General features: G+C 40.8%; 1 protein-coding gene across 5 annotated transcripts in view; it reads right to left on the reverse strand.

The window, feature by feature from the left end:
- Positions 1-20,365, reverse strand: part of Pign (phosphatidylinositol glycan anchor biosynthesis class N) — a 148,145-nt gene that overhangs the window by 16,313 nt on the left and 111,467 nt on the right. For 3 of the 5 annotated variants that reach the window (XM_048443860.3, XM_085688423.2, XM_048443859.3), the window contains one exon: positions 2,730-4,642. The exons of 1 other annotated variant lie outside the window; for it this stretch is intronic. In XM_048443860.3, coding sequence (XP_048299817.3) covers positions 4,519-4,642 — 124 coding nt within the window. In that variant the 3' untranslated portion in view covers positions 2,730-4,518. Of the gene's footprint in view, positions 1-2,729; positions 4,643-14,032; positions 16,315-20,365 lie in introns of those variants that run through there. One more of the 5 variants, XM_085688425.2, reaches the window with a different exon arrangement.

Consider the following 20,365-nt stretch of genomic DNA (forward strand, 5'->3'; position numbering starts at 1 on the left):
GCTGGTTGTAATTCTAATTTTTATACTTGATATTTATCCTTATTGTATATAGTTTTGTATTGGGTTTGGAACTCTCTTATTTAGACAAAAGAGGGAAATTCTGTGGGAACTCCTTCAGCCAATAGCCTTTAAGACACCAGCCCACTTGGGTGTGTTCTCTTGTATTATAAATGCAGACATAAAGCTTGCACAGCTCCTCTTGCCTGCTGAATCGGTTCCTGTTCTCAGCTCATGCAGAGGACTGTTGATCTGTGAGTCTACCCCTAAATAAAGAACCCTTATTATACTCCATTCTGACCTAGTGTGAGAATAGTTTATTGAAATCATCTATAATCATATGAGCAATATGATCAAGATCATGAAGGGGAAACCCACAGAAACAACTGACCTGAACTAGTGGGAGCTCACAGATTCTGAACTGACAGCTGGGGAAATTGTATAGCACCAAACTAAGCCCTGCAAAAGTTGGGGCAGTGACAGCCTGTCTGCAGGGCTACGTGACCACCTCAGGTGGGCCCTATGGTTTCAGAGCCTGGCTGCCACACCATATAGAAATATGGACCTACAGGCCTCTATCATCTTCATAAAGCTATTTTTAATGTTGTTTTCTTCTGCTTCATCTGTGTTGGGATGTTCAGGTCTTGCTGTTGCAGAACCACTAGTTTCTGATGGTGCCATATTGCTTTTTATGTTTTTGAGTGTATTCTTATATTGCTACTACCCATCTCTTCCTCCATCAGTGCAGGTGGAGCATGTGCCTTTGGGGGGGGGGGGTCCCTCTTCTTCCAGTCAGTGAAACTGAGGCCTGCGGGTTGCTCAATGAGAGATGGTTGGTGGGGGCAGATGTTGCTACTTGGTTGCTGGGGCTGTGGTGGGAGGGGGAGGGGCACATGAGGTGGGGGAGTCTTTGACCTACAGAGCAGGCCTGTCCAGCTGGGAGCTCACTCATCTCTTCTGCCAGTTAGTACAGATGAGGTCTGTAGCTCCAATGGTCACTGATGTTGTGGGGGATGGTTGGGGGGGTTGTTGCCCAGTTGTTAGTGCTGCAGTGGGTGGGGGAGGGACATGGGATTTCCAGAGCTTTTTATTGGATTTCATTACAACATTTTTATACATCTTTATTTTTGCTGATTCTCGCCCCCCCCACCATTTCTTCCTGTGCCCACAAGATGGTCCTCTTACTCTTTTCCCTCTCTAGTTACCCCAATTCTGCTGTTACATGTATCCTATTGCCCTTTATCCCTTTCCCAACCCAAGACCTTTTCTCCTTTAATGATCCCCTTTATAGTTTCATGGCCTATATCTTATTCATTCCTATACATAAATATAAAAACTGAAGTCTAGGACCTGAATGAGAGAAGACATTTGGCATTTGAGACATTCTTCTGGAAGCCTGGAATTCAGGCTGGCCTCCTCAAGTCTTACCTGGCTCCAGCGGTTCTAATGATTCAGTTTTTATATTTGAAATTTTCTCAGTTCCAAGGAGCTAGGAAGACAGATGGTTTGATTTATAAAGTGTTTGTCACACAAGCATAAGGACCTGAACTGGATCCACAATACCCATGTGTTCAGCAGCCAGACAGCCTAGCCTAGTAGGTAAGTTCAGGCCAATGAGAGACCCTGTCTCAAGAAATAAGGTCAGCAGATCCTGAGGAAAGACATCCAAAGTTGACCTTTGACCTTCATGAATTCTTGGATGCACAGACATATACATGAACACACTCACACCCATCACACAATTTCATCATTTAAGCTTCAACATCTTGCAAATGACTCAAATTGACCTGACCTGAGTCAGATGTGCACTAGTAAATCAGTCAACTGTAAGGGGAGAGACAAACAAAGCAATCCATATAATTCCTACAGGCCCCAGGCTGAGGTAGGCCACAGCTGCCCCCAGAAGAGAATGCTGAGCAAGAGCTCAGCTGCCCACTGCACAATCACACTTTATACTAATTTATACAGATAGTCATGAAGAAACCACATTAGTATACATGCTGAGTCAGTACTCAAATGACAAAGAGGCCTGAGTGATGGGAGCTGAAGAGACGCGAAACAAGGGCAGGGAGAAATAGGAAACGAGAGAAACAACAGAACACGTTGCTTTCCCCCACCCCATCATCTAATGGGCCACATGCATTTATGTACAGCTATTTTTGAAGAGAACAGAAATTTAAAAACAAGTAATATTTTTATTTTCAAAGTTTCCTGAAATATTCGCAAGATGGTAGAGCTCTCAGAGTCTCTTACTCAGCTTCCACTTTAACACCTCATCAGTAGGTGTATTTTCATAGTTAATGAAGTACTGACATCCACGCTGTATTAGACTTCCTTAGCTAGCCCCACTTCAGCATCCTACTGGGGAGAACATTTAGTAGTCATGTCTCCTTAGACTGTTCCTGCTGCTGGCAGCTTCTTAGGCTTTTCTCATTTTTGATGAATGACCTTGACAGTTTTGAGGATTACCCATATGGTTTTTGTAGAATATTTTGTAGCTCTTCCTGAATTGAGACATGTGCATTTTTTCTCATGGGAACAGGGGTAGTGAATGGTCAAGAGGAGGGTGTCACTCTCTTCACGGCACACCCAGTGTACATACTGTCAGCACAGCTTTCACTCTTGCTGCTAACCTCAATCACCCGGCTGAAGTGGTACAAGAAATGTCTATTTTATAAGCTACAGAAAATTACAATAATTTCTAGGATAGGGCAAAAGTAAACTAAGACACATAAAGAAAATGAATTTTATTTTTCTTGTTTCAAACTTGGAAGATAGTACTTATCTTCAGCAAGTATAGTGACTATTAAAACACTGATCACATATTCTTAGCTATCTTAGGTATATTAACATATTGAAGGTAAAAGTATCTGTAAAGGACCTGAGTTTGGTTCCCAGCACCCATCTGAGGTATCTCACAACCTGTAACTACAGCTTCAAGGATCCAACACCCTCTTACAGACTCTGAGGACACTTGTGTTCACATGTGTATGCATGTGTGTGCACACACTTAAAATAAACCTTTAACAATGCATTAATTCCTCTGCAGAAGAGGAAAGCAAATCAAATTTCACAAAGGTAAATGGAAAGTGTTTACACAGTGGGATGAGAAGTTACCTGAGGGTCTAGGAAGGCAGTGTTAGCACTGCTGCTGCAGCTCCTTAGCTGCCAACTAGACTGCTACACAGTGATGCTACAGCCTCCATTAGGACCAGCACTTTTCTCTCAATATACTATAAAGCATTCACTGACATATCAGGAGGCAAATAAATTATGACTTTATCATAAGTAGAAATGGAAGAATATTTTGCTCAGCTGAGCTTACTTTTCTAAATTATGCTTGCTCACCTTCCAATTTGAAAAATTTAGTAATTTGTAGAGAGCTTTCTGCTCATGATAGCAGACTAGTAATAGTATAACTTGAATCAAAAGCAGTTGTTTTTCAAAATGTGGTTCATACCAGCAAAATATGACCCAAGCACTAAACAGAATTCTATAGACACCCTACAATATAGGTCCTGTATGGGAAACCCAAATAAAAATTACTCTCAAATTACCTCATTTATTAGAATACACAGAGGCAAAGTTAAATCTAGTGCGATGGCTGAAGGTCTTTGGTCTTGTTAAAATATCAAGACTAAAAAAAGAGTATCAACTTAAATTTGAGTCTTTATGATACTGTCATGAAACTACAGCCTTTGATTTGGGGACTGACATTGAAACAATAACCAACAAAGCCATAGAGTGCACAGAAATCCCAAGGTGACCCAGGAATGGACAGAAGGTAAAGATGGAGCTTCATCAAGCTCTTGGCTGTGAGAGTCCTGGAAGCAGCACAGAGAGGCCAACTTAGTGAGGACACACACAGGGCAAAGCTGAGCAGAGAGCTTTCCACTGCGGTTCAGAAAGCCCCAGACTGCAGCCCCACGTGTCTTACTCAGCTCATGCTCAGGCAGTCAAAGCTCCCACAAAAGCAGCCCAGTGCTGGGGCTGACAGCTGTCTATGTTCTAACAGGTGATTTCCATTCAGTCCCTCCACTGTGATGACTTTGGAGAGTGTCAGTACCACCGCACAGGGGCACGAGCCCCTCTGGGTGTCTGTGAAGTTGCACCGTGAGGAGCAAAGTGCGGCAGGTGTTCTCAAACATTACTGCAAGAAAAGTGCCAGATAAAATAAGAAAAAAAAAAAAGAAAATGAAGGATACTTTATACTGTTCTAAGATATAATCATTATTTCAATCCTGCAAAACCTGGAGAGAAAAGAAGCTTCTTGGCAATGTCCTACAGAAACCTGTTATTCTATGTAGCATGCACATGGAGGCCAAAGGACAACTTCTGGGAGCTTTTTTCTCCTTCCACCGTGGATTCCAGGGATAAAACTCATATTGTCAGCCTTGTGCAACAAGTACTTTTACCCACTGAGCCATCTCTCTGGTCCAATATCCATCTTCTTGATTCCTTGGTGGGATTTTTCTTTAAGGAGACTCAGGATGCAGATGTTCACTGATGGTTTTATTAATGTCACAGGAGATGCCTTTTGGATTTGCCATACAATTGGAGTTTCTTTGTTGTGAGCAATTGTGCCAGGCCATTAAGAAATACCAGAAAGATGGTGATACACATGACAATCACATAGTGGCTGATGCTGCAAAAGGAGAGAACTTATGAGAAAAAGCACAAGATCCCTACAATTTCTGAGAAAATTTTAAATGGACGTACAAAGCAGAGGATTACAAAAAAATGCATAGAATTATAAAAGGTACCAATGATTTAAAAAGCAGACACCAGGAGCTAGGGAGGTGGCTCAGTGGGCTAAGTGTTTCCCAAGCTAACATGAGGACTTGAGTTCAGATTCCCAGCATGCGTGTAAAAAGTCAGACATGGCAGCACATGCCTGCCATTCCCATGCTAGGGATAAAGACCAGAGAACCCCAAGTTGCCGCAGGCCAGCCAGTCCTAATTGATTAGTCAGCTAATTGATAAACCTCAGTGTTAGGTCTCAAACCCGGAATAAATGGCTAACTGGGGTGTCATTTCAACATATCAAAGTGAACTTGGCCACCAGATTTTCCCAGCATCCCTCCGAACTGTTACAGGGCATGGCTGGTAGCCTCCACCCTCTACTCTGAACTCTCCAGCCCAGGGGCTAGGCTGTCCCTCCCCCAGAGGCTCTCCCCTATGTAATCCAGACATTTTTGTTACCTGGCCTTTTTGTGTGTCCTTTACTTTCCTGAACCCTTGGCTGTCTGTCCCCTTTCCCTCATCCCTTTCCTCATGTCCTCATCACTGCCATGTTCACTCTGGGCTTCCCCAGATCCCTGTCTCTGGCTATGCTCTCTCTTTTACCATAAACCTCCTCCTCCACCAGACCTAGGCACAGTCATGGCCTTCCTTTTTTATTTCTATTTGTTTATTCACCTAGTTTCCAGAGGAGACTTTGCCTCAAAGGCTAAAGTGGAGAGCAATAGAGGAAGATACCCCGTGTTGACCTCAGGCTTCCACAAGTGCATGTACTGCCCTTGCCCGCATTCAAAACAGATAATACCATAAAAAACAACAGTTAGTTAAATAGAAATGTATGAATAATATATGTGCTACATTGGCAATAAATTAAAAAATGCATATTACTTATACATTATTTTAAAACCTTAATAACATAATCCTTTTACTGAAATAGGGAAGAACACAATGCTTGGAGGAGTTGGCAAGTACAGGACATTATAAAAAGGCCTTTGAAACATCACTAGTGTAATGGTCTGTCCTGTCCCTTTAAGAGAAAGCCCCGCCCACTCCCCCCATCAGCTGAGGCAGGAAGGTCTTTCTTCTTGCTTGCAGCCCAAGTCTCTTCCTTTCCATCTCTCTTTCTCAAAGAAGCAGCTTCTTCCTCTCTCCCTTCTCCTCACTCCTCTCCCCTTCCCCTTCTCTCTGGTTTTCTTGCTCTCTCTCTCTGCTTCTCTCTGCTCTTCTCCATTCTCCCCACTCCTCTCCCCTTCCCCTTCTCTCTGCTCTTCTCCCTTCTCCCCATCCCCTTTCTTTCCATAACCCACTAAATAAATATCCAACCTCACTCTGTAGGCATGCCTATCCTTCTGTCTCTCACCCGCCAAGGCTGTGGCTCCTCATGGGACTGGCTGCCCTACCGAGGTCTCTCACCCGCTGCATGGCTCCCTGCCTGGAATCCAGTGCCCCTTGTGGCCCAGGGGCCCCTCGGGGAACCACAGGGTTTATTTTCAGCATTGTAACTAGTGCTGTGCCCCTTGTCACCCAGGGCCCCTCAAGGAATCACAGGGTTTATTGTAACTAGTGGGCAGGCTTTGCCACCCGGGAAGCTGGCTCCATGGTTTGCACAGGCCACTTTCTTCCTACAACACTTGGACTACATTTATCCATAGACTCCTCATGTTCAAGGTGCTTTGGCAAAGTTCCCAGTCACTAAGGAAGAAAAAATGTTATTCGAAGCTAAATTCATTGATGTAAAAAGGATTCATCCCTCTATGAATCTCACAGTCAAAGACACTATCGCCCAGACTTTTATCAAAAGACAGAAGATTAACAGATTCAACTAAAATTATTCAGTCTTAATGCATTAGCAGTAGAAAATACTCAATCCTGCCCCTGCTTTGGTGTGTATGTGCGTGAATGTAGTGGCCAGAAACATTCTCTCTCACAGGACCTAGGACTCCCAATACACCTAGACTGGCTGAGCAAGCCCCAGTTTTTCCTGTTTCCACTTCCTGAGTTCTGGGATTACAGGTATGAATGTCACCATGCCTGGCTTTTTTTTTTAAGGTGGGTGTTATAGATGAAAGTGTAAATAATTCAACTAGTAATCCAAATTTTTCTAATTAAACACAAAAGGTAGTCCATACAGAACATGATGGAAAGGAGCCCCGAGAAGCACATAAAGCAGTGTCTCCCCACAGCGACTACAACACTGCCCAAACTAATCTGTAAACACCGCAACTGACCTGCTTTCAATACCTAAGAGTTACAGTTAACTACTTAACTTTAACAACAGCCTTGCATGTTTTACATTCTTCATCAGAGAGGAGGAAAAGAATGGCATATCTGACACCAGGGTAGCCTGGGGAAGTGAGGCCATCATTTTCTCTATGAAGTCAGGAAAGCCCTGGAAGCTGCCTATAGGTGGAGGTCAGCATCAGCAATAAACCTTAGTATCAGAGAAGGTAGTTGATGGGTGGATAAACAGGACACTCACGCAATGTGAGAGTCCTGTTTTAAGTTTTAACTACTGTGCCTTAGAGATTCATGAAACAAAAATGCCTCCTCTGATTTGCAAGTCCCTTGCCCAAGGACAGATAGTTCCTGAAATGCTGGAGGCTATTTGACCCAGGTGGGCACGGTCAGGAAGTACAGATGTAGAAAATATGTCAGGATATTGCCCTTGACTGGACCTGATGGAAGAGGCAATGAAGGTTTTCCTTCTTAAGCCCTTGTAATACTTGATTCTGGGCCATTTCTTGGGAAACTGGGTATGGACCTAGATAGAACCCATCCACCTGGCCATATTTAAAGTTTGCTTCAAATATGGCTTTAAACTGTAGTAGTTGTCTTATTCTCCATCAGTGGGATGAACAGTAGGAACCAAGAGACAAAGGTAAGTAGCTAAGATGCCTGGAAGATCTCTTTCCCTCTCTCCCAGTAACACCAGCCCACAGACAAGCAGTGTTACAGTGTTTAAGTAGAAACCTGGAGCTGGAGAGTGCTACAGTCTGTGAAGGTTTGCTCTGGAAAGACACTGTCAGAAGTTCTTGTCTATAGTCCTTTCTTGGTTGATATTATTGCAAAGTTAATTTAACAGAGAAAATAAAGAACTCAAACTGACTAATGCAATAACAAGGATTACAGTCTTAGACACACAGCCTGTTTCACGGTAGACTGCTGACCAAAGAAAGAAAACAAAACCAGATCCTTAACTGCTGACAGTATCTACTCTATAGTAAGAGTTTAAACATCTACTATTTTATTATAAAAATAAGATAATGAGACATTATGCTGAAAATTTTATATACTAAAACTTCTCTGACTGTGCATTTCTATTTTGACCGGAAATAAATATAGCTCTTACCTACTATTAGTGAAATCATTAACAATTATATTACTTTAAAATGAAACTAACGACTCTAAGACTGTTATCATCATTAAGATGCACTGGAAATAAAAATTTTGATAGTAATTTTTAAGGTAATACTTTTGAAAAACTCATAGCAAAATACAAGATCATTTTTACTAAATTTGACTAAAATTAAATGAACCACGTTAGTTTTGTTATATAGCATCTGGTGACTGATGGACTAATCTTACTATAAAGTCTTCTAAAACAAGGTAACTAAAGTTTATCATTATAGAGATACTGGGAAAATAAACTATCAGGATATCAGAAACATTAAAAAAGAACAAAACAAAACCCCATCAAATCTTTCCAGAGATGGAGCTGATTTACTTTCTGTAATGGTGTGTCCTGTCCCTTTAAGAGACAAGTCCCACCCACTCCTCCCCCACTGGCTGAGGCAAGCAGATCTTTCTTCCATTTTTAGCCAGAGTTTTTTTATTTTCCATCTCTCTTCCAAAGAGGTAACTGCTGCTGTCGTTCCTCTCCTCTCTCCAATTCCTCTCTCTCCCCTTCCTCTCTCTCCCTCTCCCTCTCTCTCTGCTCTTTTCCCCTTTCCCCTTCAAAACTAAATAAATATCTAACCTCACTCTGCATGGCATGCCTATCCCTCTCTGTCTCTCACCCACTGTGCGGCTCCCTGCCTGGGACCCGCTGGCCCTTGTGGCCTGTCACTGTGTCCCTCAGGGAACTGCAACGTTTTATTTAAACGGTAACATTTGGTGCTCATGACTGGGCCAGGCTCTCCATGTTCCCTCCCACCTGCAGGTGGGCCAGCTGAGGACATGTAGAATGCTGGACTCGGGAACCAGGTTTCTTTACAACAGCTCTGCACATCTATCTGCCTGAACACTGACCTCTATGCAAACCAGAGGCTTCGGTGGTGAGTTTTCCCCTTCCAGCTCCCAACCATAGCCTTCATGGATATGGTTGAGCCCTTTGCTGACATTCATCTCTGGTTGTTTCCCATAGCTCAAAAATGTGATTGGACGACCCAGGGTCAGTCCTCCCACGCTAGCACTGCACACACTATGTGGTGCATTTGATTTGGAGACTGGGAGTCCCTTGAATTTTTCTTTCTCCTTTTTCTTTTCTTTTCTTTCGGATCACTCATAAGTGGTCCCCACTATGAGAGACGGCTCAGAGTGGCCTCTAGCCTTTGGTTTCTGAGTCACCTGGACCCAGAGCCAGTCAGACTTCATTTACACCCCACCTTTAGAGAAAAGACATTTCCTATAGGCCTTGTGGTGTTCATTCACTGTTTTCATGGTTTTTCACATTTTTCAGAGACGGTATAAACCCTCAAAATATCAGCCCCCCACCTGTAAATGCTCTGCCGGTGTCCCTCTGGCTCTGCTTTTCCTCAAACTACCCCTGCCATTTGGCAATGAGGCAGATCACGCCTCTAGCTCTTTCTTGTTATTATGTTTAAAACTCCTGCAGCTCAAAAAGTAATGGCTTTTCCATACAACACGTGACTACTGCCATTTTGACTGAGGTCAGGTGACTTCACTGCCACCTTAACTGAGAGCCAGGTCAGGGGACCAAGTCCTGCCATCTTTACTGAGGTATTCCCTGCTTAGTTCTCCGTTGGGAACTCTTCCATGTGTGTTTTGTCCAGCAGCATGCCTTTGGTAGGGCCCACCAAAGCGTCCACTTTACCTAGTTCCTGTTCACTGTGTGTGTGTGTGTGTGTGTGTGTGTGTGTGTGTGTGTGTGTGAGCACGTGCGTGTGTGCACATCCATGGAACTTAAACACACCCGTGTTTACTGTAAATGTTATAACTGTCTATTCATTATATCTCATTCCAGACTACAAAGCAATAAGTCTCATGTTTTTAATTGGTATGTACTTTTAAATCTCTTAATTCAACCCTGGTTGACCTGTTGAGAGCCAGTACAGTCAAGCTTGGAGTATAGAATCTCCAGGCAGATTTTATACTGTAGTTATACCTGATAAACAGCCCTCAATTGCTCAGAGAGCTGGGGAATATGGCATTTAGATATTTAGTTATTAAAAGACTTTTCATAACCAAAAGAGACAGGTTAGCTCCTAGCAGCAACACTCTACTACTTCCCAAAACAACATCTATCTGCAATTTGTTTCAACTGCCAAGCACTGACCACCAGGCAAAACTGCTTTTCATCTAAACTGAAGATCTCCAGATGTGGACAGAATTGCTGGAATCGACAGCCTAGTTGCTCAGGTCAAGGTAGGCCTGTCTTACTACAGATTTCTTAGCCCATAGGATCTTCTGGAGCCTGGCAGTCCTTGTGCTAAACAGCAAAAGGTAAATATGACTCTCAGCAACCATGGAGGACCCTGAGGAGTAGCTCTAGGTGCCAGCCAAGTAAGTTATTTGTCATTTCTTAATCAATAACTCAAGTACAATTTTTATCCTTCTTAAAGATTCTGATGCAGTTTGACAGCTGAAAGGTTTTGTCATTTAAAAGGACAGCCTCACCAAACAAATTTCATAAGATATTCTCTCTCATACTGCCTTTCATAGTCTTAAACATATTTTCATTATGCAAAAAATATCTGTCACAGTAATTTTGATATAAATATGCTGCTGTTTAAAACTTATGTTTTCACAACCCCCAAAATTCTTATGAGTTCCAGGGAGTCGAAGGATCCACCTTAAACAGTCAGATACATCCCCCTCAATTCCCTGGTCCTAAATTTTTTTTTCCTAAACTTAACTCTGTCCTCTGTTCTGCCAATACTTTAAACAGGTGTAAGAGACACCAGACATTTCCAGGACCACAAATACTGGACAGAAGCAAAGAAGCCTCAGCTACCCCAGGATGTGACCAGCACCCAGTCTTCTCAAGTACTCCCCCCTAAGGTGATGCCCACAAATAAACAGGAAGCAGTTGTTAGAATCCGCCATCCTAATTCCTTTAACCTGTTGTGTCTAACTTCCCACCTTTATATTATAAACAAATATTATTTTTTATTATAATGTTCTGTTCCTTTAAGAGACAAGCCCCACCCACTCCCTCCCCCATCCACCGAGGCAAGCAGATCTTCCTTTCATTTCCAGCTTGAAATTCTTTTCTCTCTGTCTCTCTCCCAAAGAGGTAGCTGCTGCCGTGGCTCCTCCCGTCTCTCCTCTCCTTCTCTGTCCCTCTCCTCCCTCCCTCCATTCTTATCTCCCTCCCTCCCCTCCTCTGTCTTTCTCTCTCTATTCTTCCCCCTTCTCCTTTCCCCTGCATGGCATGCCTATCCATCTCTATCTCACACCCACTGCATGGCCCTTGGGGCCTGCTGCTGTGCCCCTCAGGGAACTGCAGTGATTTATTTAAACCATAACATTCCCTCGGTTAAGTAAGACTAAAAGCTTTGGACATAATACACAAGTGAGCACAAGTTAATTCTGAGTGTCAGGAAAGGGGTAGCAGAATGGTTCAAGTTCTTGGGAGCCACCGAATACCACAGCTGAGTTCCTGGATTTCCTTTGTCTTAAATGAACCCAACCTAAATTGTAAGAAAGAAGCACGTAGCAGAGGTGCAACAGGCACAGGCAAAACTCACCCATAATTTTTTTAAAAAAAAGTTTAGCAAGACCTTTCTCTAGTCAAGAGACACACAAGGTAAAACGCAGCCAGGGAAGACAGACAACAGTTATATACTAACCATTCTGCTTTCTCAGATACCACATGAAAACTGGAAGCCACACACCTATCTGTCCCAGCAAAGGGAAAGCTGGGCACCTAGACTTCTAGTCTCACCCGTTTGTAATGGGCACTCAATGCTACTCATCCCCCCTGTGCCTCTCACCTCTCACTCTGGTATCAGAGCAGTCTGAAAGGGGAAAGAGGGGCAGCTCAAGGATTCTAGGAAGGGCCTGGAAAGAGATAATCTCAGAAAGGAAGCCATAAAGAACTGATTAAAATTTTAGACCCAAAAGAAAAACTATGCAACATAGAAACTGAACAGATGGGCTCAATAGTGGAACTGAAGGGGAAGTAAAAAAAAAAGCAAAACAAACAAACAAACAACAGCAAACATAAGGACAAAAGACATAGAAAGTATAAACTCACTTCGAACATACACACACAACAAAGAGCATTTCTCAAAGACCAGAAAACTATGGTACAAGATCTAACATTTATGTCTTTGGAATTGCAGCAGGAAAAAGAAGAGAAAGAAACAAAATACTCATAGGAAAAGTAGCTGTGAAGTTCTGCTGCTTGCCAAAGACATTTATTTATCCAATAGACTGCAGAAGTGAGCCAACTTGATGCAGTATAAACTCAAAGAAATTTATACAGACTCACAGTAAACATTTGGAAACAAACAGAATTTGAAAGCAACTGAGAGAAATAACACCTCGTCAGTATGAGAAAAACTATTTAAATAAAAGCACACCTCATCAGAAAACTTAGAAGTCAGACAGGCACATCATTATCAAATGATGTTGGGAAGAAAGAAAACACACCCAAAATTCAATGAAAATAACCCTTTCTCTTGATGGAAAAAAAATCCAGATAGCCTCAGATGACAAAAGACAAAAATAAACAAACAAATGAATTTAAGGCCTCAGACCTACACTAAAAGAATGTCTGAAGGAGGCACTGCAGATATAAAGAAAATAAACAAGTAATGAGCCATAATTGTGAAGGATGACCTTTGTAGGTACAAGTATGAGTACACTAGGCTTGCTGTTCTAGTTCGCATCTCCATTACTGTGACCATTACAGTTGACGTTAATGTCAACTAGTCACAGATCAGAATCACCTGAGTAAGGAGCCTTGCTGAAGAACTTTCTTGACTGCCTTATCGGATGGACATATGTATTCATCTTACTTGTGCTCTTCTTCTAGAGAACCCTGACTAGTAGCTGACCAAAACCAACCCAAGGACAGAAGGGTTCATTTCAGCTTAAAGATTAAGTGCGTCATCAAGGGGCAGGTACTACATCAGAGCCATGGAGAAATGCTGTTTACTGGCTTGCTCAGCTTTCTTACCAACCTCAGGTCTACCCACCTATAGAAGGCACCGCCCACAGTTGGCTGTACTTCCTATATAAACTAGCAATTAAACTGCCCCAATAGCATGCCTTCAGGCCAATTCAAGGGACACAATTCCTCAACTGCCAGATCCTTCTTCCCAGCTGTGTTGAGCTGATGGCAGAAGCTAAATATGTGTCCAATATAAATGGAATAGTAGAAAATGTTCAAATAAAACAAAGGACATAACAGCAGCAAAAAGTAACACAAACTAAAGCCATAGCTATTGTTAACCACATTAAATACAGTCTAAATATATGACTGAGAGAGGGAATATGAACTTACTAAAACATATGATACTCATAAGACACTGCAATTACAATGATAAAGCAGGAAAAAAGTAGCAAGATGGAGAAGATACAGGCCATGTCCGTTGTATAAATAAAATGAGCTATCTTAAGGAAAGGATCTAATTCTAAGCACAGAATTTACTTGCTGTATATACACACAGCCTGGAGATAACTTTTCCACAGTATTTTCAGTGTGCCTGTTTTGATTGCAATCAAAATCTATGCTGCCAGATATGGAATTTTCCATGATGCTAGTGCTCAAAATGTTTAGATTTTGGAACATTCCTGATCTGAAAATTAGGAGTGCCCGAGCTGTGTATCATGTAAACACTAACAAAGAAAGGAATGGCTACATTAACACCAGGGAACAAAGACACCATGTTCTCAGTATTTGCTGGGAGAGCACAATGTAGTCAACAAGGATACAGAAGTCAACAACACCACAACCAACAGCACCTTACAGTTAATTATAAAACTCTCTGATACAATGGTCTTTTTTGTTTTGTTGATGTTTTAATTGATTTTTATTGACCTCTATATTTTTCTCTGATCCCTTCCATGCCTCTCCTCTCCCTCCTTCAACCCTCCACCAAGGTCCTCATGCTCCCAATTTACTCAGGAGATCTTGTATTTTTTCTACTTCCCATGTAGATTAAATCTATGTAAGTCTCTCTTAGTGTCATCATTGTTGTCTAAGTTCTTTGGGGTTGTGATTTGCAACCTGGTTTTCTTTGCTTTATGTTTACAACCACTTATGAGTGAGTACATGTGATAATTGTCTTTCTGTGTGTGGGATACCTCACTCAAATTAATGTTTCTAGCTCCATCCATTTTCCAGCAAAATTCAAGATGGTGTTATTTTTTTCTGCTGTGTAGTACTCCATTGTGTAAATGTACCACATTTTCCATTTTCCATATCCATTCTTCGATGGAGGGGCATTTAGGTTGTTTCCAGGTTCTGGCTATGACAAACAATGCTGCTATGAACATAGTTGAGCACACGTCCTTGCGGCACGATTGGGGATCCTTTAGATATATACCTAAAAGTGGGTCTTGAGGAAGGTTGTTTCCTAATTTTCTGAGAAATTGGAAAACTGACATGCAAAGGGGATGTACCAGCATAAATTCCCACCAGCAATGCAGGAGTGTTCCTTTTCCCCCACAACCTCTCCAGCATAAGTTGTCATCAGTTGTTGGGTCCCTAGAGGACAGGCATTCGCACCCCAACTTGATCTGTTTTGCACTCTTGCAATTGGTTGAAAACAGGAACAAAACCAGGAACAACCTGTTGTTTTCAGCAATGTTTCTAAGGATGTTTACCCCTAAATCATTGAGTTACGGTGATGAGCTTCCTGCTTTTGCTGGCTTGGCCTCCCCTGCTGAGAGCTATATATACTGTGTGAGAAAGTGGAATAAAGGCCTGTCTGCAGAACCTGAAGTTGTGTTGTGTGTTAATCCGGACGTCCCTCGCTCAGAAAAATGACAGTTGCCGTGCTGGTGCGGCAATCAGTTTTTTGATATTGGCCATTCTTACAGGTGTAAGATGGAATCTTAGAGTCGTTTTGATTTGCATTTCTCTGATGACTATGGATGTTGAGCATTTCCTTAAGTGTCTTTCAGTGATTTTAGATTCCTCTGTTGAGAGTTCTCTGTTTAGGTCTATACTCCATTTTTTTTATTGGGTTATGTGTTGTTTTTATGAGCAATTTCTTGAGTTCTTTGTATATTTTGGAGATCAGACCTCTGTCTGATGTGGGGTTAGTAAAGATCTTTTCCCATTCTGTAGGCTGTCGTTTTTGTCTTGTTGACCATGTCCTTTGCTTTACAAAAGCTTTTCAGTTTCAGGGGGGTCCCGTTTATTAGTTGTTTCTCTCTGTGCTGCTGGGGCTATATTTTTTAGGAAGTGGTCTCTTGTGCCAATGTGTTCAAGTGTACTTCCCACTTTCTCTTCTATAAGGTTTAGTGTGTCTGGCTTTAGGTTGAGATCTTTGATCCAATTGGACTTGAATTTTGTGCATGGTATAAATATGGATCTATTGTCACTCTTCTACATGATATTCAGTTATGCCAGCAACATTTGTTGAATATGCTTTCTTTTTTCCATTTGATATTTTTTGCTTCTTTGTTAAAAATTAGGTGTTCGAAGGTGTGTGGATTAATATCCGGGCCTTCTATTTGGTTCCATTGGTTCTCCTGTCTGTTCTCATGCCAATACCAGGCTGTTTTCAGTACTGTAGCTCTGTAGTAAAGTTTGAAGTCAGGGATTGTGATGCCTCTAGAAGTTCTTTTATTGTATGGGACTGTTTTGGCTAATCTGGTTTTTTTGCTTTTCCATATGGAGTACTGTTCTTTCGAGGTCTGTGAAGAATTTTGTCAGGATTTTGATGGGCATTGCATTGAATCTGTAGATGGCTTTTGGCAAGATTGCCAGTTTTATTTGTTAATTCCAGCTACCCAAGAGCATGGGAGAGCTTTCCACTTTCTGGTGTCTTCTTCAATTTCTTTCTTTAAAGATTTAAAGTTCTTGTCATACAAGTCTTCCACTTGTTTAGTTGGAGGTACTCTGAGATAGTTTATGCTATTTGTGGCTATTGTGAAAGGTTTCTCTGATTTCTTTCCCAGCCCTTTTATCATCTGTGTACAGGAGGGCTACTGATTTTTTGAGTTAATCTTATATCCTGCTACATTACTGAAAGTGTTTATGAGTCTTAGAAGTTCCTCGGTAGAATTTTTGGGATCACTTATGTAAACTATCACATCAGCAGCAGAAAGTGAGAGTTTGACTTCTTTTTTTCCAATTTGTATCCCCTTGATCTCCTTTTGGTGTCTTATTGCTCAAAATCATAGAAGAAAACTTTTCCAACCTAAAGAAAGATATGCCTATGAAGAAACAAGAAACTTATAGAACACCAATTAGACTGGATCCAAAAAAGAAGTCCTCTCCTCACATAATAATCAAAATACTAAACATACAGAGTAAAGAAAGAATATTAAGAACTGCAAAGGAAAAAGGTCACGTAACATATAAAGGTATACCTATCAGAATTACACCTGACTTCACACTGGAGACAATGAAAGCCAGAAGGTCGTGGTCAAGCATTATGCAGACAGTAAGAGCCCACAGATACCAGCCCAGACTACTATACCCAGTAAAACTTTCAATCACCATAGAAGGACAAAACAAGATATTTCATGACAAAACTACATTTCACCAATACCTAGCCACAGACACAGCCCTACAGAAAATACTAGAAGGAAAACTCCAACCCAAGGAAGTTGGCTACACCAACAAAAACACAGACAATTGATGGTCTCATAGCAGCAAATCTCAAAGAAGGGAAAAACGCACAAATTAACATCACTAATGATGAAAACTAAATTAACAAGAGATAGCAATCACTGGTCATAAATATCTCTTAATGGAAATGAACTCAACTTACCCATAAAAAGGCACAGGCTAACAGATCGGATATGAAAACAGAATCCATCCTTCTTCTGCATACAAGAAACATGTCTCGACCTCAAAGACAGACATCATCTCAGAGTAAAGGGTTGGTAAAAAATATATCAATCAAATGGACTGAAGAAACAAGCAGATGTAGCTATCCTAATATCTAACAAAATAGACTTCAAGCTAAAATCAGTCAAAAAAGACAAAGAAGGCCATTTCATATTAGTTACAGGAAAAATCCATCAAGATAAAATCTCAATATTGAATATCTATGCCCCAATTACAAGGGCACCCTCATATGTAAATAAAATACTTCAAAAGCTTAACTCATACATTAAACCCCACACACTAATAGTGGGAGACTTCAACACTCCCCTCTCACCACTGAACAAGTCAGTCAGACAAAAAATGAACAGAGAAATAAGAGAACTAAAAGATGTTATGACTGAAATGGACTTAATAGACATCTATAGAATATTCCATCCAAACAGAAAAGAATATACCTTCTTTTCAGCACCTCATGGAACTTTCCCCAAAATTGACCACATACTCGGTAACAAAACAAACCTCAACAAAGACAAAAAAATTGAAATAACCCAACGTACCTTATCAGATCACCATGGTTTAAAACTAGAAGTCAACAGCAATACTAATTCCAGAAAATCCACAAACACATGGAAATTAAACAATGTTCACTTGAATCATCAATGAATCAAGGAAGAAATAAACAGAAAAATTAAAGACTTCCTAAGATTCAATGAAAATGACCACACAACATACCCAAATTTATGGGACACAATGAAAGCAGTGTTAAGAGGAGAGTTCATAGCACTAAATGCCTACATAAAGAAGCTGGAAAAATCTCATACTAGTGAATTAACAGACCATTTGAAAACTTTAGAACAAAAAGAAGCAAACTCACCTAAGAAACTAGATGGCAGGAAATAATCAAAGTGAGAACTGAAATCAACAAAATAGAAACAAAGAAAGAAATACAAAGAATCAATGAGACAAAGAGCTGGTTCTTCAAGAAAATTAACAAAATAGACAAACCTTTATCCAAACTAACCAAAAGGCAGAGAGAGGACATCCAAATTAACAAAATCAGAAATGAAAAGGGGATATAACAACCGACACGGAGGAAATACAGAGAATCATCAGACCATATTTTGAAAACCTGTAGTCCACAAAATTGGAAAACTTGAAGGAAATGGACAACTTTTTGATAAATATCACTTACCAAAATTAAATCAAGACCAAATAAGCAAATTAAACAGTCCTATAACTGCTGAAGAAATAGAAACAGTCATCAAAAGTCTCCCAACCAAAAAAAGTCCAGGACCCGATGGTTTCAGTGCAGAATGCTACAAGACTTTAAAAGAAGAACTAATACCAAAACTCCTCAAATTATTCTACACAATAGAAACAGAAGAAACACTGTCAAACTCTTTTTATGAGGCTACAATTACCCTGATACCCAAACCACAGAAAGACATTACTGAGAAAGAAAATTACAGACCAAGCTCACTCATGAACATTGGTGCAAATATACTAAATAAAATACTGTCAAATCGAATCCAAGAACACATCAGAACCATCATTCACCACGATCAAGTAGGCTTCATCCCATAGATGCAGGGATGGTTCAACATATGAAATTCTGTCAACATAATTCCCCATATAAACAAACTGAAAAATAAAAACTACATAATCATCTCATTAGATGCCAAAAAAGCTTTTGACAAAATACAACACCCTTTCATGATAAAGGTCTTGGGGAGAGCAGGGATACAAGGAATATACCTAAACATAATAAAGGCAATATACAGTAAGCCAAAAGCCAACATCAAACTAAATGGAGAGGAAACTCCCAGGAATTCCACTAAAATCAGGAATGAGACAAGGTTGTTTACTCTTTCCATATCTATTCAATATAGTTCTTGAGGTCCTAGCTAGAACAGTAAAAAACAATGGTCTTATACCCAGTAATGTTTTGTAAGTTGTACTGGTTTAATAAAATTCTGATTGGTTAGTAGCCAGGCAGGAAGTATAGTCAGAGCTACCAGAAGAGAATTCTGAAAAGATCAGTCTGCAGTCATCACCCAGACACAGAGGAAGCAAGAGAATAATGTCTCACTGATAAAATGTACCAAGCCACATGGCTAACACAGACAAGAATTATGGGCTAATTTAAGATGTAAGAGTTAATAAGAAGTCTGAGCTAATAGGCCTACCAGTTTATAATTAATGTAGACCTTTGTGTGTTTTTCTTTGGGACTGAATGGCCGTGGGAGCAGCGCGACAGAAACCTCTATCAACAGAACTCCACTCTCACGAACAGGAGAACGTGGTTGTCTGTAATACTCATACTTGCTAGATATACCATATCCTGTCATAACACCAACTGTAGCAAGTTTATAAGAACTGAAACCATACAGATGATTTCTTTAACCACAATATTGAGGAGGATAAATTAGTAGAATCATTGTATCTAGGGTAAACATTAGAATGAAATAGCTGTTTTCACTGTATAGAGGGTAAACTTCAGAATTCTCACAGCAGAATAGTTGCTTTCTAAAATTTCCTTAGTTGTGAAGAAATAACTGTAGAAGACAACGATTGCTTCCTGTTATCTACAGAGTTGTTTTTATGAAGATTTATAGTATTTGCATGACTTTGGTCACAAAAAGTCCCGGCACATCTGGAGTGACTTGTATTATTGGGTACTACAAATAGTATACATTAAGAACTAAGGTTGTAGGGGTGTGATGGTTCCCTTTAGAAAACATATAGATTAGATCAGGTCTTTGGTATGAGGAGCTTGTTTTATCCCCAAACAACTTCTGTGTAACAATCAATAAATACACCTTTGCATGGCTGTTGGAGGCTCAGTTAATTGAGATTGTTTCTCCCTGCTGCCCCAGAGCCTGGATTACCTCTGGAGTGACCCTCTTTTCTGTATCATACCACATGATATCGACTGACAGAACACCATCAAACTAAGTATGAAAACTCTCTTAACATTTGGAAATAACATACTTACATATCACCCAATGGGTTAAAAATGTGATTTTCATCCTTCTGATTTCCTAAAACAGAATCTAATTATGTGGGCCAAGTTGCCTAGAGCTCTCTATTCAGCACAGACTGACCTCATGACTTTCCTGTTTGTTGTGATTTCAGAGATGTGTCACCATCAAAGACTCAGTTTCAACAGAAGTTTTAAATATATATGTGAATTGGGGGCTGGGGATCTGGCTCAGCAGATAAAGGTACTTGCCACTGAGTCTGACAACTAGAGTTTCATTCTTGGCATCCACATGGTAGGAGAGAACTGACTCCCACAAGTTGTCCTCTGACCACCACATCCGTAATGTGTCATGACTGACCAAACACACACACACACACACACACTTCTGCAGGGGAGCAAACAGCTGTACTCACAGGAATGTTTACAGTCTCTTCAACACAGCCCAAATT

The sequence above is a fragment of the Myodes glareolus genome, chromosome 5 (genome assembly GCF_982192425.1).
Source record: "Myodes glareolus chromosome 5, mMyoGla1.1, whole genome shotgun sequence".
NCBI lineage: Eukaryota > Metazoa > Chordata > Mammalia > Rodentia > Cricetidae > Myodes > Myodes glareolus.